A 22,137-nucleotide genomic window follows, 5' to 3' on the forward strand; every position below is an offset into this window, starting at 1 on the left:
GATATGGAAGAGGAAGATCCTGCCAACTCGATGCCTAACGAAAGCAAAACTGGTAAGGAGCAAGTCGATCAAAATAACAAGTATGTAAAGGGCCCGGCGATCTCATTCAAGAGAGCCCTGACAGGGATGAGGCACAAGGAGGTTGTCACTAACGATGTCTCGAATGATGAAGCCGGGGAACAAGAAGACAAAGACCCAGACTGTACGGTGGTCAAGTTAACAAAAGAGAGGAAAAGAGAAGGATGAGGAAACAATGGGAGAATACATTGATCGTAAAAGTGTTGGGGAAAACTGTTGGGTATAACTATCTTTTAAGATGTCTAAGGACAATATGGAATCCCAAGTCCGTGATGGACCTCATAGCTATACAAAACGGATACTTCCTGGTTCGATTTGCTTCGGTGGCTGATTACGAGCAAGCAAGATTCGAAGGGCCATGGACAGTGTCTTGCGGTTAAAGACTGGGAGCCGGACTTTGATCCGATGCGCGATGAAACTCAAAGGTTGCTCGTCTGGGCGCGTTTCCCGTGTCTCTCAATTGAGTATTATGACTACGAATTCCTGATGAGGGTCGGTGATATGATTGGGAAAGCAATGAAAGTCGACCCTGCAACAAGTATGGCTTCTAGGAGCCTCTTCGCGAGAGTGTGCGTGGAGGTTGATATCACAAAGTCGTTCCTTGCATGGTTTACGCTTAGAAATAAAATGAGAACCATCGAGTATGAAGGCCTCCACCTTGTATGCTTCAAGTGTGGTATGGTGGGACACTGGAAAGAAGGGTGCAAATTGGCAGAGAAACAGACAGAAGGCAAGGCACCGGAAGCATATGGCGGAGCACTAGAGAACAATGACAACCCCACGACGAACGCCGCCAACTCCATGATGGAAAAGAGGCAAGGTCCTACATGGAAAGGTGGCGAAGTTAGAGCGGAAAATCAGGGAACTAGTATACTGTTGGGAGATAAATACGGTAGTTAAATGATTGCGATGAGAAAGCCAAGAAATTACCAAAATAAGGGAGATCCTAGGAGAAATAATGGAAGGAATATGGGAGGAAAGAATGAAAGTTCGAAAGGCGAGTCTAGATGCAATCAGGGAAGCAGTACAAACAAGTTCAATAAGGAAGGGTTTACAATTTGGAATAATTCGAGGTATGGGGCCTTGGAAAATTTAGAAGAAGATACTGAGGAGGAGGCCCAAGAAGAATATACCATGATGGAAAGGCCGGATGGCCCAACTGGTGCTATTCTTTCAGGAAAAGGCAAGAGACCACAAACACAGACCATAGAAGCCCAACTCCTAAATGATAAGTCGGTGCATAACAGAGAGAATGCTAAGGAGAGAGAATGTTAAGGGAAGACAGACTGTGCACAAAACAGTAAGAGCACGACGAGGAACAAGAAGCAGACAAATCAAGCAGCAGAAACAGATAGTCACACGGTGGTTCGAGGCTATGACAAAGGAACCCGGGTGGAGAAAACTACGATAGACGAGGAAGGCAGCAAAACTGAAATCTTCCATGACCGGACCGAGACAGGGGATCACCATTAGGACCCGCCGGATAGTGGTACAATGATAGACACAGGGGACTTGGAAGACCTTATGACTGATGTGGTGTTTATTGTTGGCCAGTCTTCGACTGGTACTGGTGGGGGTGTTCTGTGAGCTCCCGTCGCTGTGCAGGTTTGCTGTTGTTTTTTGTTTTCTCCTTTTTGGTGTGTTTTTTATGAAGATTTTTAGCTGGAACTGCCAGGGGGCTACGTCCTATGGGTTTAGGCGTGCTCTCCTACTGTTGGTTAACAAAGTAAAGACTGATTTGGTTGGCTTTTTAGAACTAAGGATCTCGGGTTTTACTGCGAATAAGGCATACAAGAATTTTGGTTTTGATAATTGGATTAGAGTGGAAGTGGTTGGGTTCAGTGGGGGGCATCTAGCTCATGTGGAGAAAGAATATTGAAGTGGAAGTTCTCGCCACTAACCCCCAATTATTGTTAACAAGAGTCAGCAAGGGTAACGAAAAGGTGCAATTGGTGCCGTTTGTGTATGACAACCCATCGCACTACCTTAGAAACAAACTGTGGGAGAATTTGTCTAAAGATAAACTCCCCTTAAACAAAGAATGGATCATAGTGGGGGATTACAACGCCATGACATGCATGGAAGACGGTGGCAACAAGGACAATTTCCACAACCACAGATGTGCAGGTATGAGACATTGGATTTTTAAAGAAGGATTAATTGATATGGGTTTTGTTGGTGCCAGGTACACATCGACGAGAGGAAGAGATATTTCAACTTTTACTGGAGCAAGACTTGACCGAGCACTCTGCAATCTGGATTGGATCACCAAGTATCCAAATACTAAGGTGTTTCACTTGCCAAGGGTGTGTTCGGACCATTCCCCGCTGCTTATCGAACTTGGGAACACGACCGAGAATCACAAGAGTTTTACCTTCCACTTCCAAGCAACATGGAGCAAACACCCGGGCTTCCAAAATATGGTAAAGTAGCGCTGGGATATAAATAAACCGATCTTGGATAATCTCTTGAGAATGTGGACCAGCTGCGTTAAGTGGAGCAAAGAGGAATTCGGCAATATTGAAAGGAAAAAACAGAACTTTATGGCACGGATTGAAGGAATTCAAAGGAAAATGGATAGCCATCTGCACAATGGGCTTCTTAAGCTTGAGAGGAAAATTCGTGTGGAACTCGAAAAAGTCCTCCACCAAGAGGAGCTCAAATGGTTTCAAAAATCAAAAGAGGAATGGATCCTTTCGGGAGATCTTAACACCAAATTCTACCATGCTACAACATGGTCAGGCGCACAAGAGGGAAAATTCACGGGCTCAAAAACAGTGATGATACCTGGGTTCATGACATGAAGCAGTTAGAAAGTATGGTCTAGGAATACTATAAACAGCTATACACTAAGGAGGATGTGACTGTTGAAGTTGACGAATTGAGTGGGTTCCTAGGATCGACGACGGGAAGTGGAACCTGGTGAATAGAGGGATCACTAAAGACGAGGTTGAAGAAGCTATGATGGTCATGGCACCGGGACCCGATGGCTTTCATGCCATGTTTTACCAAAAAAAAATTGGAATATTGTAGGGGAATATTTGTACAAGTTGGTCGAAAGGTTCTTCATAGAGGGAATCCTCTCGGAAGGCCTTAATGAAACTAACCTGGTTCTCATTCCCAAAGTAGAGAACTCGGAAAGGGTTAACCAGTTAAGGCCGATCAGTTTGTGCAATGTTGCATACAAACTGGTTACTAAGGTCATGACGAACAGACTAAAGGGTGTAATGTCGGACCTTGTGAGCCCGAATCAAAGTAGCTTCGTGGCAGACAGGCAAATCACAGATAACATTGTTATCTACCAGGAAATCCTACACACTATAAGGACCGAGAGAGGCAGCACTGGTTGCATGGTGCTAAAGATTGATCTGGAGAAAGCGTACGATCGGCTAGATTGGAGGTTTATTTGGTCCACGCTTAAGGAAATTGGTCTGAACAATAATTATATTAGAAATATAATGAGCTGCGTGGAAACTGCGAGAATGTCAATTCTCTGGGATGGAAGGAATCTTGAAAGATTTAAACCGGAGAGAGGAGTTTGGTAGGGAGACGTCATCTCGCCATATTTATTTGTCCTCTGTATAGAGCGCTTTGGGCACATCATCACCAAAGCGAAGCCCAGGTGCCATGTATAACAATAATAAATCCATACTTATTTGTCCTCTGTATAAGTTGGTCTGCACACTAGATGAAGCAGAAGATGACGACATTATACCCAAAATAAATTAAGGTCTAATATTTTTTTTCTAATAATGTGTACAGGGAGAAAGCGAAGAAGCTAGCAAATATGGCCGGCATTCCAATGACCTCGGACTTAGGTAGATACCTGGGGGTACCTTCGCTCCATGGGAGGATAACAAAGGATCACTGCAAAAGCATTTTGGACAGAGTCCAGAGCAGATTAAAGGGATGGAAGACTCGCTACCTCAGCTTGGTAGGAAGACAAATACTGATACAGTCTGTCCTCAACGCAATCCCGTCCCACACCAAGCAAACTATGCTCATCCCGGAAGGAGTGTGCGATTCAATAGACAAGACCACGAGGAGTTTCCTATGGGGAGGCGATGGCATGAAAAGGAAGACCAGCTTAGTGAAGTGGAACACGATCACGCAACCTAAAGGGGAAGGCAGACTAGGGATCAAATCCATGCGTAGCATGAACATGGCGCTACTGGCTAAACTAGGATGGAGAATGCTCAAGGAGAACAATGACACTTGGGCTCGCACTAATCTATACTTAATGCCGGCTATATAAGAAGCTCATAATCGAAGTTGGTCCGCACACTAGATGAAGCAGAAGATGACGACATTATACCCAAGAAGATTTAGGCGTTGTGTTTACGAACCCCATGCGACAAATGGCGAATCGTGAGTTGGATGGAGATTGTGTCGATGACAATTATCAGATAATGAATCAATGGCGAAGGGAGGGTGATCTGAGTTTGATGAAGGGCTAGGGTTTGCTCCTTATATTTACTGACCTGGAATATATTGCTATTATTTCCATTTCCAGGTCAACAATGCGCATCGCCAACCGGATGGTAACCTGCGAAATAGGCTTATCGAACGAATTTAAAAGGTAAGTGTGTCCAATTAACTTATAAATTAGATGAAGGTGGGAATTGAACACTTCCGGGTAGTAGATGAACCTATTTGACTCTTCTGCCTAAAATATATCATATACTCCATTTTTTTTGTAGAATGGAGGGACCCATTGTCCCGAAGATTAGCGACGCCTACAAGTCGCTACACTAGCAACATCACGCTGGAGGAGGATAACCAAGCCATCCGGGGGGTGCTCCAAGATAGTCAAGCCATGCAGGGAGAGTTGACCAAGATTAGCTAAGAAATCCGCACACTGGTTACCCTCCCGAAAAGTATGGATGATCTTCGCTTCATGAAACTGGTTCAGGAGGAATTTACAGTCAATATTATTACGTGCAATATTATTATTATATTTTTTCAATAAATTTGGTTCAATATGTTACTAGTCATAATCACTTACCAAACGTCCAACCCCTTCAGCCTTTTTAAGGAGGTTTAAAATATTGGAGAATAATTGATTAATTGGAGTTTTCAAAAAAAAAAAAACGAAAGATTAATTGGATAGTTGGTAGGTAAAATGCCAAGTTGTCATTCTGGTACTGTCGGTTATGGTATTTGTTAACTTTTGATTTTTGAGTGTTTCCATTTAGAGCAATGCATTTTTTCAGATAAAAAAATTTTTGAAACTGGTTTGTATATTAATGGGAAACATGATATTTTGTAAAAATATTTTTTAGAAATAATTAGGTGGCGCAATGCTAACAATAATTTTTTTTTTTTCAAGCTAATTTGATCAAACAATAATATAATAAAAAATATCATAATTGCTCCAAAAGGATGATAAAATGATGGAGCACAATTATCGTACCAAAGAGTATGAAATATTATTCTCGTATCAAAAGATCACGAGTTTAATTTCTGATCAACACTCTCTCAATCGAACCCGTAAAAGTTCCTTCAATGCATACTCACTAGTAATAATTGTGAATTCTCTTTTCATTCAAAAATAGTATCATACGAAATAACTACTTCTATAAAACAAAAATGACAACAATATACAAAAAAATGTTATTACTAATTTTAAATTTTTAAAATTATGTGTCTAATTTAATTAATAAAAATAACTTGAGATATTTGCACCTCAATTTTTTGTATTGTAAAAATTACATTTAAAATTTATAAAAGAAAATAGTACAACAAAATGTTAATTTAACTTTTAAATGAAACAAAAAACAAAAAACGAAGAAGGAGAAGGAGAAGGAGGAGAAGAAGTAGAAGGAGGAGAAGAAGAAGGAGAAGAAGGAGAGTGTTAGATACACTACATCCACCACTCACTAAATAGTCAAGAAGAAGAGTGTTAGATACACTACATCTACCACTCCACTACATCTACCACTCACTAAATGGTCACTCTCTTACTTGACAAGTTCTAATAGGTTACATTTGAAATATTAAAGAATTTTAAAAAAAAAAATATTAAAACTTATCATATTATGGAGTGACTTTGTAGTGAGTGACTTTCTTGGCAAATTATGCTATGGACTCGAGTCCATCTTGTACGGTAGACCTTGATCCATATTTACAATTTAAAAATTCTATGTTTATAATTTTGTTCACAATTTTAGAGCTTTATATTCATAATTTTAAATCTCAATATACAAAATTACATTACTTAATATTCACAATTTTGTTATAAAAATTAAAAAATTGTGTTATACTATTGAATATAGAATTATAAAATTGTGAATATAGGGTTATGAAATTGTGAATATAGAATTCTGAAATTGTGAACATAGAGATCTAAAATTGTGAACATAGAGATCTAAAATTATGAACATAATATTTTGTAATTATGAATATAGAGTTCAAAAATTATGAATATAGAATTTTAAAATTATGAATATAGATCTAAGTCCACCTTGTAGCATAACAAGGGGACTTTGTTGTAAGGGGTAAATGTAGTAAAATTTAATATTTTTCCTAATGCTAGAGAACGGTTTTTGTCCAAATTACAGAGACTAAATTTACCTCACTAATTGATCTTCAAAAAAAAAAAATTTACCTCACTAATAATTGAAAAATTAAATTTACACGACAGACACAACTAAAGTACTGAAAGTATCATTTGTTTTTCCTAATAAAAATAAAAAGAGTTTATTACCGAAATAGTCCCTCGACTATTGCGAAATTACTAATTTGGTCCTCGATAATTTTTTGTGCCCAATTAAGTTCCTCGACTTTGAAAATTTTAACTAATTTGATCCTCCGTTTATTTTGTTGTTAAACATCCGTTAAATCGGGACCAAATTAATAATTTTGCTATAATCAAGGAACCAAATTGGTAATTTTTTTATAGTCAAGGGACTAAATTGATAATTAATTTTTCACTGAAATGGTCCCTTGACTATAGTAAAATTACCAATTTGGTCCCTTGATTATAGCAAAATTACCAATTTAGTCTCAATTTTAACGGATGTTTAACGTCAAAATATACGGAGAACCAAATTGGTTAAAATTTTCAAAGTCGAGGGACTTAATTGGGCACAAAAAATTGTCAAGGACTAAATTGGTAATTTCACAATAGTCGAGGTACTATTTTGGTAATAAACTCAAATAAAAATAACATTTAATATGGAATAGAGAAAGTAGTAAACAATCCACTAGAGGTAAAAATGTGAATTTTTATCTTCATAAATAAATATATTATGCTCTGAAATTAAGCCAAATGTAAATATACTTTTATTAAACAAGAAAAATGAGGAAGTACCAAATCAAATAAGTACACAGAATTTCAGTATGAGAGAATGGCTCCTCCCTGCAATGCAACCTTACTGAACAAAATCTAGAGCTCTACATTCAAGTAGGTTCTGTTAAAGGGCAAAACTTTTTATTTCTCCATGCTGTAAATAAATTTGGCAGGAACAGGATATAATTGGAAATCCTGAAATTAATTGGTTGTCTTCCAAGAACAGCTTAAAACAGTTTAAATTCCCTATCTGAAAGAGCAAGAATGAACCCCCCGGATAGAACATCAAATGGGTGCGCTGCAATGTCGTTCAAAGATGATCACATATTGCATTTGTAAATTCGGTTGTTGATGAGCTTCCACCGAGGTCACCAGTTCTAAACTTCCCTTCGGCAATTGTGGTCAGGATAGCATTCTGGATGCGGTCGGCTTTGTCATGCAGATTTAGATGTCTCAACATCATAACAGAACTCAAAAGCAAAGCAGTTGGATTTGCCATGTTCTGAAAGATGCACACAATGTCAAATATGGTTATTAGGGTAGGGAGAAAAAGTAAAGCAAAATTATAAGTTTGGGGAGTCATTAGGCATCAACAAACTCAAAAGTAGAGGCCTTTCACAATCAATGATATAATGACATGGTAAATCATCAATGCAACAAAAGGTTTGTTCTTTAAATTCCATCACACAATAATCACATTTTATCATTACCAAATAAAATTTCAGTCTTGGTTGCAATGTCCTAGTTCCACAAGACAATGGAGATGGCCAAAGGTACATGGGTGGGGGGGGGGCAGAAGAATTGTTTTCACCAGTGTAATTAGTCTAAAATTTAACGAATATGAGAATATCACTCAATAACATCATGTTTGGTTCACGGAATAGGTTAGGGATGGAATAACATTCATCATAATAGACTTATTCCATTGTTTGTGTTGACTTTTTATTCTCAAGAATAGCATTTTTGGAAATGGGACAAGAATAGCATTCTTGGAAATGGGATATTCCGGGGGGAATAACACTCATATTTCCCCAAAATCCATTCCACGAACCAAACATGTTGTAAGTAAATTCACTAGATCCAATATCTAAATCAGGTATAACTGGGAGAAAAGTACTCTGTTATCATCAAACAAATTTGAAACCCCAGCTTATAAAACATAGTTTATATTGACTTCAACAAGCATGTGTGAAAAATAGGACTTCTAAAATAATAGCAACAGGCTGGAAATCCAGAGAATCTAAATCCAATAGTATTAATGCAAACCTTTCCAGCAATATCAGGTGCTGAACCATGCACAGCCTCAGCAAGAGCAATGCCACCCTCACCAATATTGCAGCTGTACAGGAATATTATGTGGTTAATGGCATAGGACAAAATCAACCTCACAAGGAAAATTTCCAAGGGGAAAAGAAAATACCTTGGTGTTAGGCCCAAACCTCCAATTAAACCAGCACAGAGGTCACTGATAATGTCACCATAAAGATTGGGCATCACCAATACATCAAAAAGTGATGGATTTTTCACAAGCTGTATGGTCAGAGAAAAAGTTTTTGTTACTGCCTATATTACTTTTCTTCCCTCTAAAGATTTGAATGTAAAGCTACACATCTTCAAAATGAAAGTAATATGGCCAAAAATAACTATAGATTGGTCTTCTAAGCTTGTTCATTAAGAAATCTGGTTGCACAGGTGCAAAATTTAAGTCCATAGAAAGGTGACTGTAGATACCATCATACAGCAATTGTCAATGACAACTTCCTCATACTTTATGTCAGGGTACTTCTGCGCAACCTCACGACAACACTGAAAGGGATATGCTCAAAGTCAGTCTGATGATTCATAGATACATAGGGCATAATGAAATAAGAGCATCAGAAATAAAGAAAGACCTTGAGGAAAAGACCATCAGTTTTTTGCATGATGTTGGCTTTGTGTATGGCTGAAACTCTTTCTCTTCCATGAGTCTGTGCATAGTGGAAAGCATATTCTGCAACCCTCAAACTTGCTTGACGTGTAATGATTTTGAGACTTTCAACCACACCCCTCACCACCTAAAACCAGAGCCAATAGTCACACACAATTCTGAAAGGATGATATATTGTATATATAACAGTATACTTATAAATTCACATTTATCCAGCAAAGAAACTTACTTGGTGTTCCAGACCACTGTACTCTCCTTCAGTATTCTCACGAATTGTAATAAGGTCTACATCATCATAACGAGTCTTGTATCCAGGTAGGCTGTAACAAGGTCTAACATTGGCAAACAGATTGAGCTCTTTCCTCAAGGTCAGGTTTAAAGAACGATGACCTTTTCCAATAGGTGTGGCCATTGGCCCTTTTAAACCAATCTTATTTCTTCTCACTGATTCAAGACTTTCCCATGTCAGAAAACTCTGGGTCCTAGGATCTACCTCCTTCCCCACATAGTGTTCTTCCCATTCAATTGGCACATCAGCCTCTTTGAATACCTGCATTTAGCTACAATTGTTTACATACCAATAACAATATTTGACCATATGATATCAAATAACAGAATATGGATCTAAAGATTGAAAAATACCTCAAAGTCCCACAAAATTTACAAAAATACTCTAACGCTTCCTAGTTCTTTTAGCTGTACAAACTTCTACAGTTCTCAAATTTTCATCATATTAGTCTATCTAAATTACAATTCTGTTCCTACAAGCGAACAAATCATTACAGCAACAAAAGCTCACCCAATTCACGTTACATGCCACCATAATAATCATAACAGAAACAAAATCCATGACTTTCATGCAAAATGGAAATAAACACAGAAGAGACGTGTAAGTCGCAAAGAAACGGACCTGCTTGACGGACTCAGCGATCTCGGGGCCGATGCCGTCGCCGGGGAAGAGGGTGGCGCGAATCAGATTGGAACTTGCAGCGAAGCTCCGGTGGAAAACCCTAGCTGACGCATCCGATGAACTGCGTCCGGAGAAGCCGCGGCGGAGTACTCGTCTCGCGATTTGAGAAGCCATTCTCGCCGACGTTCGGTTTCGATCAATCAATTGAATTCTGAGTATTCGCCAAAATTTAAAGAACTTCCGGTCAATTGATTTTATGCTATACAAAAGCATAAATATTCCAACCAGGAGAGCTGAAATATTAGTTTGGTCCTATATTTTTCATGATTTATAAACTTTGCCCTATATTTTGGTTAATTTATGGAAAATTTGAATCTTTGATCCTTGAATTATACCCAAATTCCGACTAAGTCTCTCAATTATGAGTTTGGTTCCCGTCGTTAGGTTTCCATATCAACTTGACTGAAAACTCAAAAACCTCATATTACTAGAGGGGTAAAGTAGAAAAACTCACATATTATTCTCCATCTTATATTGAAACTACTTTTGCAGCACTATTTTCCACTTCTCAGCCTCCTACTTCAAGGTTTTTCAACTCCAAAAACATTTTAGTAATCATCGTATGACTTATTAGGAACATGGATCTCATATAAGGAATTTGAGACTTAGTACAAACAAGGAAATATTTGATCACCGTCTTTAAACGTGTGAAATACACTATCCTAAAAGTTTCCGATTTCCCAATAGTAAGCAACAAAGGTAATCAAACCAAAACTTTTGAGATACAAGATGTCAAATTTCTCATGTTGCTTTTTTGAGAAATTTACCAGGGGAGTAACTTGAAACTTTTAGTATGTAAAAATTCTTTCGTAAACTTTATGTAGCATAGTAAAAAATCGTATATCCTAATAACATATGAAAGTTCTATTATATATATCCATCATTAGATATCCTCTCATCTATGCTCTTAAAACACAAATAATAAAGGAGGAACCTGAGACTGAGTTATGACTTATGAGAATTCTAATCCTTTTGTAACTTCCATAACTGAGTCTCAAGTTCCTTATACGCGATCCAAGTTCCTCCTTCATTATTCAGACAAATGAGGGGATGTATATATATATATATATATATATATATATATATATATATATATATATATATATATATAATTGTTTATTAATTTTAAATTCACTTAAGAATTACAACCATGTGATATACGTATCTCAATTAATAGATATATATTAGCGAACTTTCAATCAATTTATAATTAAACTTCATATAAGGCACACAGTTTGAATGAGCACTACTCCAAGACTAATCTAAAATATTTTTTTAAATAAAAGAATTATATGTATACAAAAATTCAAAATTATCATTTAATTATTTGCAATTAACCCATACAATCTTTTAATTTCATATATTAAGGGCCCTTGTTTTTATTCTGTCCTGTGGCTGATAGGATCGACCCTGTGTTTATGGATTTACTAAACTAGCCACTGTTGCTTCTTCATAATGGGAAGACCTTTCAGTAGCAATAAAAGGATTAACTAGATCGGGTAGTTAAGGATGAAACCATATTTTGGTAGAGTGGCTTCCAATCCTACTCATACAACTATCCCTCATTACCTGTTGTCCTCATATTATAGATTTCTAACAGAAACTTGAATTACATATAACTTGTGCTTCCATAAACGTTGAGTTAGGAAAATAACGAGTCCTCATTAGTTTTGTAGCAACAGAAGAAGTATTAGTCAACAGCCTCCAACATTGTTTAGCAAGTGCAACACTAAAAAAAATGGAGCTTCTTAAAACCCATCCCACCAAATTTTTGGGGGCACACAAATGTTCCCAGGACATCCAATGCAAACCATTACCATTAGTAGGTCTAGATTCCCACCAATATAGGTAAATGATAAAGGCTCATAGAGTATGTAGGGAGCGCATATGTTACACTTTTTAATAGAATTTCCTTCCCGGCTCTTAAAAGATTTTTTTTCCCACCTTTAGATTCTCTGTCGTAGTTTATTTTCAATGAAAGAAAACACTTCCATTTTATTCCTGCCAGTACCAAGAAAAAAACCAAGTACCTGCTAATAGTTGGAGCTTGGGGAACCCTTAGAAGTTGTTTACAATATCAGTTATGTACACATTAGAAGTGTTTATGCTAAACATAATGCATGATTTTGAATAATTCACCATACCTCTTAAGGCAATTAAGAACCGCAATGGCATCATAATCAACCATTTTGAAAAACAACATACTATCATCAACAAAAATAAATGAAAAATACTCAGAGCTCTACTAGATATTTTACAACTAGTCCAACAGCGTTGATGAACAGTCGTAGTAATAAGATGAGACAATCCTTCTGCACAAAGTATAAAGAGGTGAGGTGAAAGTACGTGGATCACCTTGCCTCAAACCCCAAGTGAAAATAATAGTTTCAGTAAGGTTATCACTAACAAAAACCTGATATTTAACTCATCAAGTATCACAAAGCATAATGAAATCTTTGAAGGCGCTATCAAAACCCAATAAAATCATAAGAGATGTATTTGTTAATTGTTACTATTAATACGATTTATGTTTACAAAAGTTGGTTATTTTTAAATTAGAAGGAAAAGTATAAGAGATTTCTTTTATTTACTATTTTTTTAAAAAAAATTGTTGATGTGTTTATAATTTGTTTCTAGTAACTTCGGATACTTTCATCTATTTAACTAAAATTACTTTTTAGTTCAATTTTTTATATATAATCTGGTTCATATAAGAACCCATTCCTAGGTGAGAACATGTGGACTAATTTAAATCGTTGATTTGCAAGATCTGACGGATAGGAAATCAAGTAAAAAAGAAGCGATGTTATTTTCATAAATATTAAAAAAAAATTGAAATTTGTAATATTTATGAAAATGATACTATCCTTTTTTTTTCTTTATTTTTAACTGTTAGATCTACTAAATTAATGGCTTGAATTTGTCCACAAGTGTATTTGTATGTATATGTGTTTATATATATATATATACACACTAGATTTTTGGAATCGATCCCAACTTCCGACTAGATGTATGGTAGACTCAACTTTGATATTTTATGGTCAAAAAAGAAATGAAAGCGAATAGGAAATTTGGTGATGCAACACTCATCTAGTCGCTCCATGCGCAGCACGCCAACCTTTGATTATAAACAAGAATATCGATGTGATTAGTTAACTTTTATTATTGATTGGATACATGTATGGTACGTATATGTTTTTCTCGAATAATATAATTCATATGTATTTGTCAAATTTCAATGATTAGACAAACCCACAATCACTATTCAAGAGTGTAAATTGAGTAAGTCCCGCTCTTTTTTAATAGCCAGCAAATTACACATGAGAGATAAACCGTTATAGAAATGCCCCATGTGTGACGGACTCGACTGAAAAAGTGTCAATAAGAATATAACTCATAACTTTTAAGTACGAGATCAGAGTCATATTTCATCCACCCTAATTTTTATGAATTTATATATAAAAAAAAAAAGTATTACAACTGTAACGTGAATTGATTTTATGCAGATTTTTGTGAAATAATGGAGGGGGTGGATTAATTTGGTAATTAGGTTTGAAACTAAATTAAAAAATAATTAATTAAGGAGTTGTCAATCTCCATCTCATCATCATCATCTACCAGCCAACTGCTCCCCTACAGCCACAACTGTGAATTTCAAGTTTTTTAGGCCATTGATTGACTTGAGAGTTGAATCCTTTGCAATTGTCAGAGCCCACAATCATTTCTTGTCTTTAAAATTGATATGTATGCTTAAGTTGCGTGAGTTGTTGAAACTTAAGGTGCATCATTTAAAACCTTAGGTGCATGGTTTGTGTTCTTATGATGTGTGTCTTGTGTATTTAAGGTGCGCGGTTTGTGTACTTAAGGTGCGCAGTGTATTCTCAACTGAAGGTGCACCATTTAAAAACTTTAGGTGCGTGATTTGTGTACTTAAGGTGCGGCATTTTAATGCTTAAGGTGAGTACCGCATAGGAAGATATACTCGCACCTTAGTTTCAGTGCTGTCGCGCCTTAACGTGTGGTCAGTGCGGACACACCAATAGTTATGCCAACATAAACTAACAGTGTTAGGAAATGCACAATAAAATAATGCACCAATGCACAAAAAAAATACCATTAGATACGCATCACCACAAAACGCACCATTAGGTACGCATAAAAACACCACACACTGTTCAGAAATGCACCAATATTAGGTGTGGGGAGGTATGATGCATTTTTTTTGGGTGTGTGGTATACTTTGTGACGCATTTGTGCATTTCATTGTTGTATCTTTTTCTAACACTATTGATGCATTTTTTTTTATATATTATTGGCGCGGTCGCATTTGAGTTTATAAAAATATATATATATATATATATATATATTATACACACACATTATTGCAATCTTGCAAATGTCTTTTCAGTTAGATCATTCATTGCTTTGTGTCTTTTAAAATAAATAAATAAATAAATGATTGTTGGTCCAATTTAAAGAGCGGTTCAAAATTATATGAGTGTAAAATGAATAGTAGTGAATTACAAATATGATGGTATGAAAATAAGAATTACTTTGATATTGTGTATATATGAATAGCAAAAGAAAATATCTCTTGAAATGGGATTCATTACCTAAATGCATGGATTTGACTATATCTGAGTCATTCGACTATTCAATATGTTGTTGCCGTTTCATAATGGTTTGAGAAATTAACATCAATTGTATCTCATAGGCATTATGGTTTGCCCTGATCTATGCTTTTGTCGTATTCAATTCCACCGCATAATTGACTTAGAATGTTCAAACCGAAGGCAAAATCTTTTACAAAACTGTAGAGTGTTAGATATATGCCGGGTTCCTTATAAATATTACATTTTTTTTATAAGTAACTCTTCAATCCATAATATTACATTTTTCATTAAAAATATCACATTTTTTCATGTAAGTATTATACATTCCCTCATAAGTAACAATTAATCAATTTATCTCTAATCATAATTAACTGTTGAATTCCTAAAACGTATTACATGTATATTTTCATATATAGTCAACTCGTCTCACCCATCGTTAAATGTTGATTAGTTTTAATAATAAATCATTATCATACTAGTTATTATTAACTGGGAAAAATTTCCCAATATTATTCGATATTTTAGTCTTCAAAAATCTATAGATAATTAAACAAGTAAAACTTCCCAAATTTGGATAAGACAATGTCATCAGAGCATCCCTTATCAGTGGGGTTTTTTTTATGATTTTTGAGAAATTTTTGTAAGTGGGATTATGAGAGAAAAGAAGGAGAACAAAAAATGAAGAAAAAAAAAAAAGGGAAAAATTTAATCTGACACATGATTCAGAAAAAAAAAACCAAAAAGAAGCAAAAAAGCCAGCAATCAAAATCTGCGCCTTTTGTTTGTGGAGCCTATCAAAGCTTAGCTCTTACAGGAGAATTAAATTTAAAAAAATCATCATCCACACTAGTTTAGAAACTAACCATGAGTTCTTATTTCTGACAAAAACTCTCAAATATGTATTGCTATGGATGTTAATTGCTTCAATCATGATGAGACGTTGTCCCATTGATGTAATAATTTGCCTTCATGTGAATATGTTTGTTTCATCGAATAATTAAAAAAAAAAGGAAAAAAAAAAAGGAAATATGGGGATGAAATTCACAACTTTATTTGGATTTTGAAGTTGCATGTTTAGCTCACTAATGTCATCGAATGACATTACTACTTTTACATTAAAATTTTAAAACTAATAAAACCCACACCATTCCTCTCCGATATACTACAATAACACACATTTTTGAAGAATTCACCCAAAAAAAAAAACAATGAACTATTGAACTTCACAAACACTAACTAAGAATGGGAAGTGGAGCGCCATTCCAGCTTTCGAGGCATTCCAACAATGGATCAATGATTTCACCGCCACACAACGCCGTGAATACCTTATCGCACTCTTCTCCCGGCGACCTGACCTTCTCGCCGGTGAGAAGTTCCGTTCCGAGTCCTTCCCTCACAAACTTGTACAACGGGTAAGACCTGCAGTCCTTGATCTTGTTAGGAACGGCAGAGTTCCCGCTCTCCACGGCGGCTCTCGCGGCCTCCACTTCCTTGGGCAAAACGGCTCTGAGTTCGTCCTCAAACGCCGCGATCTTCTGGAAAATGGAGGTCCCTTCGTCCTTCTCTTTCTCGCCGTTTTGCAGGGCGTGATCGACCAGCACTTGCCGGAGCTTCTGCAGCAATGGGTAGGTTTCGCTGCAGGGATCGTCGGCGTAGGCGAAGACGTATTCTCTGTCCACCACGCGCAGCAAGTCCTTCTCGCAGAATCTGGACGGGTGAAGCTCCCCGTTGATTCCGGTGGTGAGAGTCCTCTTCGCCACTTGGCTCACGCTGTTCTTCACCGCATGCTTCACGTTCTCCTCCAAATGCCTCAGATCAATCGCTTGACACAGCCCCACCAGATACGTCGACGACATGAGTTTCAGCACCTCCACCGCTTCCGCCGTCTTCCTCGCCGAGATTAGCCCCAAGGAGTTAACGTCCTGGTTGTGCTGCTCAGCGCTCTGGACATGATTAGTCACGGGATTAGCCAAGAATTGAAGCTCGGAGCAGTAGGAAGCCATGGCGATTTCAGCGCCCTTTAATCCATAGTCCAGGCTAGGGTTCCGGCTGGCGGTGAGATTAGACGGTAAGCCGTTGTTGTAATAATCGTTAACGAGCTCGGAGAACTGCGCGAATATTAATTTTCCGATTGAAGCGAGGGCGAGTCTTGCATTGTCCATGGACACGCCGATTGGGGTTCCCTGGAAGTTGCCGCCGTGTAAGGCCTTGTTTCTAGAAACGTCGATGAGGGGGTTGTCGTTGACGGAGTTGATCTCCCTCTCGATCATCTTGGTGGCGGCCCGAATAACTTCGATCTGCGGGCCGAGCCATTGGGGAGACGTGCGGAGAGCGTAGCGGTCCTGTTTGGGCTTCTGCAATGGGTCAATCTCGTGGAGCTTCTCCGCGGATTTGACGTAAGAGCTGCCGTCTAAGATGTGCTCCATGATCGCCGCCGCTTCGATCTGGCCGGGATGGTGCTTCAGCTTGTGGGTCAAATGGTCCGTGAATTCCGGCTTTCCGTTCATAACCTCCGCGAAGATTGCGGAGAGAACCTCCGATAAAACCGCGAGGACGTTGGCCTCGAAGAGAACCATGGACGCCATGCCGGACCCCACCGCGGTTCCGTTGACGAGCGCCAGCCCTTCCTTGGGCTGCAGCTCGAAGAATCCGCCGTCGACGCCGGCGGCGCGGAAGGCCTGTTCTGCGGTGAGGGACTCTCCGTTGGGGCCCGCCGCCTTGGAATTGGGGCGGCCGGTGAGGAGGCCGGCGATGTAGGATAAGGGGACGAGATCGCCGGAGGCGGTGATGGTGCCGCGGAGGGGCAGACATGGGGTGATGTTGTGGTTGAGGAATTTGGTTATGGCTTCCAAAATCTCAAACCTTATCCCTGAGTAGCCTTGAAGAAGGGTGTTGATTCTGACGAGCATGGCGGCCCTGGTTGCAGAGTGTGGCAGCGTGTGACATGAATCTCCTCCATTTCCAAAGATTCCGGCATTCAAAAACCTGCCCAATACAAAATTTAAGATTGAGTCCAATACACATAATGGATTTGAGTTTAAAATAAAATTTCATAAATACTCGTTCCATCCCGTTTCATGTATCTAATTTAATTAACCAGATTTAATTGAAATTATTTTAGTTTAATCTTTTATAATGTTAATTTAGTATTAGTATATAAAATTTAAGAAAATGCTACTTATCCCTCCTAAATTTCCTATAATATGTTTATCATAATGTGACTTATATTTATTGAATGTCATGAATTGACTGATCGCACACACTTTTAATTAAATACTAAATAATCGATTTAGACGCTTTCACAGTAGGAGGAGAAATTGGAAGGAATGCTTTTAGGAAGAATACTTAACATTACTATAAAATTTATATAAGAAATTACATTAAAAATACTATTAAACAAAAAATTAAATTTAAAAAATACTAAAAATTAAGAAAAAAAAGTGATTTGTCCAATGAATAATAAATATGATAAAGATAGTAATATATAATGGACAAAATATGTCATCACAAGTAGTGCAATTGGTCCTTGTAAAAAATTGCAGTCAAAGACTCATATTAGAATATTGGAGTCACAGTGATTGTTCCTTGTGTGGATCAAACTTTCACCTAAAGAGTTGATGAATTATTGTTATTTAATTCTTGCATCCAAGGAGACAAAAGTTGAATCTAAGGAATTAATTATTACTGAGATTTTTTATGCAACTAAATATTGAATCTGATCGAAAACATGTGGCACGAGACAACTAAACAAAAATCACGTGGCAGAGCGTTGACTCGATCTCCTAAACCAATCATGCATTCTTGAATCTTGAATATTCCTCTTTTGGAAATTACTATTTTTCTTGGTTTTTATTTACTTGCTATTTTTAGAAATTTTATTTTTTTCTTCTAAAAAAAAAATTATTTTTTAAAATATTAATGATTCAAGTAATATAGTATCTATTTTAAACTTTTGAAAAATATTTTTAGCCTAAAAATCTAAGTTTTAACAACCAGAGTACAAACATATGACTATCCATTTAGAACGATAAGCTGAATGTCATCACACAACATGACCGTTAACTTACAAAATTTTTAATAACATAATTATCAATCATAATTTATATTTTACATGTTAAATTGTAAAGACTTTAGAATTTTTAATAACATAATTATCAATCATAATTTATATTTTACATGTTAAATTGTAAAAATTTCTAGTCTTGATTAACACTATATGATGACGTGACTGGTGCATCTGTGTATAATATTTCGTACATGTCGATACCTTAAAAATTCCTTGACATTTATTCTCTATGTATAAGTGGGTGGTTCAAAAACTTTTGTTAATTGTGTATATGCATTTATATTTTGTATTTTTCTTTAAATAGTCCCCACTAATTTTTTTATAAAAAAATAAAAATTAATATACAGATGCCAAAATATAATTATCTAAATATAAATTAAAGTGTGTAAAATCATACTAATTCAAAAAAAAAAAATAATAAATCATATTTTCACCCTTAGTTCATTTCGGTATCTCCACATCCCAATCAAATTAATTTTGTTCACTTTAGTTAATGAGAATATTTATATTTGTGTATATTAATAATTTTTCTATTTTACGACATCATACATAATAATTTTAACGAGTTAGGGCAATCTTAAAATTGTTAAGATATTGTTTGATAATTAAAACTAGAGAAAATTATTGTTTTGCTTCATCAATTGTCAATTTAATCTTTAATTTGAATGAATTGTTGATCTTCCAATTGTTTTAAATTTCATCAATTAAATCCTTTAAATACTACGGAGTATTTCCTAGTCGGTTGTTAATTACGTTAAAGGATACAATTGACGAAATTTTAAAGCAATTAAAAGGTCAATTAATTCAAATTGAAAATTAAGAACTAATAATGGTAATTAGTGTCATAATTGAAGCAAATTAAAGATAAATAGAAGTTTGTATGTATACCTAATGAGCTCCTTCTGAAGAGCGCCGCCCTGCTTGGTGCGGCGGTGGGAGGTGGCGCCGAAGCCGGTGGTGACACCATAGCTATCAGTGCCTTTGCCCATACTCTCCATCACCCAATCACTGCTAGCCTTAACGCCGGGCCGGGCCTCCTCCGACAGCTCCACCGTGACGGCATTATTATCGCGGGAGGCGATAGCCGCGACCTGAGCCACCGTCAGCGTCTCGCCGCCGAGCTTCACCACCGGCTTCCTGAACTCCGCCACCATCCGCTTCACCTCCTCCAGGTGGCTCCCCTTCACGGCCTCAGCCGCCGCGCCCCAATTCAACGGGTCCACTTTCACGCAGAATTCCATAGCTTCCTTCTTCTGGTGGACTCCGTTTTGGACTACAGGGGCCATTTTTTGTTCTCAGGGAAAATGTTGGGGGGAGTAATGGGATTTGGAGAAAATTGAGGGGTTGAGAGATGAGATGATGAGAGATGTATATATATATGGAGATGCAGGGGAGGGAGGCCGGTGAGGAATATGGCAATGGTGACATGGTAGAGGGGTAGGTAAGGGCTGTGGTGCAAATACAGACACCAATTTTGTTAGGTAAGTGTAAAGACGGAAGAGGAAGACAGATACCAAAGTAATGGAGGAGACTTCCAATTTGGGGTAGTTGGGAACAACTATGGGAGATTAATCTTGGCCGTTGATTTGGAGGGGAATTGATGGTCAAGATTTTGTAAACGTTGATGTAACATGCAATATAATGTGTGTGGTGTGTCTATTTTTTTTAGGGGTTGGTTGAGTGGAAATTTTGTGTTTATACTACTAGTCAGAATCTTGGTGAAGTTTTCCCAACATTTATGTTTTGATTTTAATTTGGATAATGATATAGAGATCAAAATTTTCTATACAATCTTATGTTTCAATAAATTAAATTTTTTTTATTCATTGATTGTCATGAATTGACTGACTTAACCCACATTAAAAAATAAATGTACTTATTAATCAAATACAAAATTATATACTGTCATGTTAGATATATGATAAAAAAAATTTTATCCTCATAGCATTATCCTTTTAATTTTGACATTTGTTGTGTGATGTAAAATAACTAGGGTATATTTTGAAGAGTAATGAGTTTGGAGCGGTTATAACTGTAGCGCAGCATAGGATTGGAGCAATTGAAAGGATAAATTTCTTTTTTAAAAATTCTTGGAGAATACTTAAAGCAATAAACCACTCTAACCATTTTTCAAACATAACTTAATAAATTATTGAAATACTTAACGACCGATAGGGGCGAGGGACATAGGGGGTTAGGGAGAAATCGCCCCACCCTCGTCCTCGACCACAATTTTTTTTAATATGCATATGTGTGTGTATGAAATTTTGCTTTGTTCTTCAAAAATTTTCCATTGCATTCTAAAATCTCTCCTAACATGACTTATAATCATTTGGGGGTCATAAATTGGTTGACATCATTAATTTATTATCAAAGGCTAAATCATTCAATTAAAAAAAAATGTCATGTTGGTAGGAGATTAGAAATGAAATTTTTTGGAGAAGTAGATATATAACATTACTCTATATAATATTAAAGTAAACAAAAATAGATTTATTGTTAATTTGTCAATTATCATAGCATAGAATTGTGTTATTTAATTAAGCTATTATGTAGCATTGCCACACAACTAAAATAGTCAACACATCAAAGAAAATTTTATGCAGTGATTAACCACTCATGACCTGTAAATAACAACGTCAATGGTCAATTGAATTCAATGCATTTTTTTTTTATATAAAAGTTTATGTGTATATGTAATGCCAAGTTACATCTTACAATTATTATTTTATAAGATCTTTGTCATTTTACTATTATTTTGATAAAATAATTTCACTTTTATTATTGAACATTTACAAGTGCACGTCACACATATTTATAACTAGTAAGGTATATGCTTTAGTTTTTTTAAAATTTATTAATGCTTTATTGTGTGCTTTTATTATTTATTTACATTTTAAAGATGCATATTTGGTTTTTTTTTTTTGAGTTCTACTGACTTGGTTACAATGTAGTATCTGTTCATAGCTACTTTCTCAACCTACTGAAGCACAAAGAGTCAACAGATGCCTCCACTGAGGCTCGAACCCACTCCCTTCCACGTGGGAGTGTACACCGGGTGCCGCTTGACCACAAGGTCTTTGGCAAAGATGCATATTTGTTAGTCAAACGTGAGTTTTGAAACTAATATATATATATATATATATATATATATATATATATATATATATATATATATATATATATATATAT

At 36.4% G+C, this 22,137-nt stretch overlaps 3 protein-coding genes and 1 long non-coding RNA gene across 5 annotated transcripts; 2 read left to right on the forward strand and 2 right to left on the reverse strand.

The window, feature by feature from the left end:
• Nucleotides 1-253: 253 nt before the first annotated feature.
• LOC116023425 lies at nt 254-978 on the forward strand. The gene is made up of 2 exons (XM_031264425.1): nt 254-298; nt 364-978. The coding sequence occupies exons 1-2, from the start codon at nt 254-256 to the stop codon at nt 976-978; spliced, it is 660 nt and encodes a 219-aa protein (XP_031120285.1).
• Nucleotides 979-1,172: 194 nt separating this feature from the next.
• LOC116022524 lies at nt 1,173-5,087 on the forward strand. Of its 2 annotated transcripts, XR_004099236.1 has the most exons (4): nt 1,173-1,683; nt 2,264-3,700; nt 3,841-4,657; nt 4,779-5,087. It is a non-coding gene; the product is annotated as an uncharacterized LOC116022524 (long non-coding RNA). The 2 variants fall into 2 exon arrangements; XR_004099235.1 differs by having other exon boundaries at nt 1,186-3,700.
• Nucleotides 5,088-7,339: 2,252 nt separating this feature from the next.
• On the reverse strand, nt 7,340-10,453 carry LOC116022519 (isocitrate dehydrogenase [NAD] catalytic subunit 5, mitochondrial-like). Its single transcript, XM_031263255.1, has 7 exons — nt 10,207-10,453; nt 9,526-9,846; nt 9,262-9,423; nt 9,101-9,175; nt 8,790-8,899; nt 8,636-8,708; nt 7,340-7,871 (listed from the first exon to the last, which is right to left on the reverse strand). The coding sequence occupies exons 1-7, from the start codon at nt 10,378-10,380 to the stop codon at nt 7,680-7,682; spliced, it is 1,107 nt and encodes a 368-aa protein (XP_031119115.1). The 5' UTR covers nt 10,381-10,453; the 3' UTR covers nt 7,340-7,679.
• Nucleotides 10,454-15,908: 5,455 nt separating this feature from the next.
• LOC116022516 (phenylalanine ammonia-lyase-like) lies at nt 15,909-20,387 on the reverse strand. Its single transcript, XM_031263247.1, has 2 exons — nt 19,834-20,387; nt 15,909-17,864 (listed from the first exon to the last, which is right to left on the reverse strand). Exons 1-2 carry the CDS (start codon nt 20,229-20,231, stop codon nt 16,112-16,114), a joined length of 2,151 nt encoding a protein of 716 aa, XP_031119107.1. The 5' UTR covers nt 20,232-20,387; the 3' UTR covers nt 15,909-16,111.
• Between the last annotated feature and the right edge of the window lie 1,750 nt (nt 20,388-22,137).

This window comes from Ipomoea triloba, chromosome 6 (assembly GCF_003576645.1).
Source record: "Ipomoea triloba cultivar NCNSP0323 chromosome 6, ASM357664v1".
Classification (NCBI taxonomy): domain Eukaryota; kingdom Viridiplantae; phylum Streptophyta; class Magnoliopsida; order Solanales; family Convolvulaceae; genus Ipomoea; species Ipomoea triloba.

Excerpts from the sequence above, each read along its gene's own strand:
- LOC116023425 (XM_031264425.1), top strand. The coding sequence starts at position 254 with ATGGGAGAATACATTGATCGTAAAAGTGTTGGGGAAAACTGTTGG. Across the intron at positions 299-363 it reads GTGTTGGGGAAAACTGTTGG|CTATACAAAACGGATACTTC; the intron begins GTATAACTATCT and ends TGGACCTCATAG.
- LOC116022516 (XM_031263247.1), bottom strand. The coding sequence starts at position 20,231 with ATGGCCCCTGTAGTCCAAAACGGAGTCCACCAGAAGAAGGAAGCTATG. Across the intron at positions 17,865-19,833 it reads CTTCAGAAGGAGCTCATTAG|GTTTTTGAATGCCGGAATCT; the intron begins GTATACATACAA and ends TGTATTGGGCAG.
- LOC116022519 (XM_031263255.1), bottom strand. The coding sequence starts at position 10,380 with ATGGCTTCTCAAATCGCGAGACGAGTACTCCGCCGCGGCTTCTCCGGA. Across the intron at positions 9,424-9,525 it reads ACAGTGGTCTGGAACACCAA|GTGGTGAGGGGTGTGGTTGA; the intron begins GTAAGTTTCTTT and ends CTCTGGTTTTAG. Across the intron at positions 7,872-8,635 it reads CACCTGATATTGCTGGAAAG|AACATGGCAAATCCAACTGC; the intron begins GTTTGCATTAAT and ends TGCATCTTTCAG.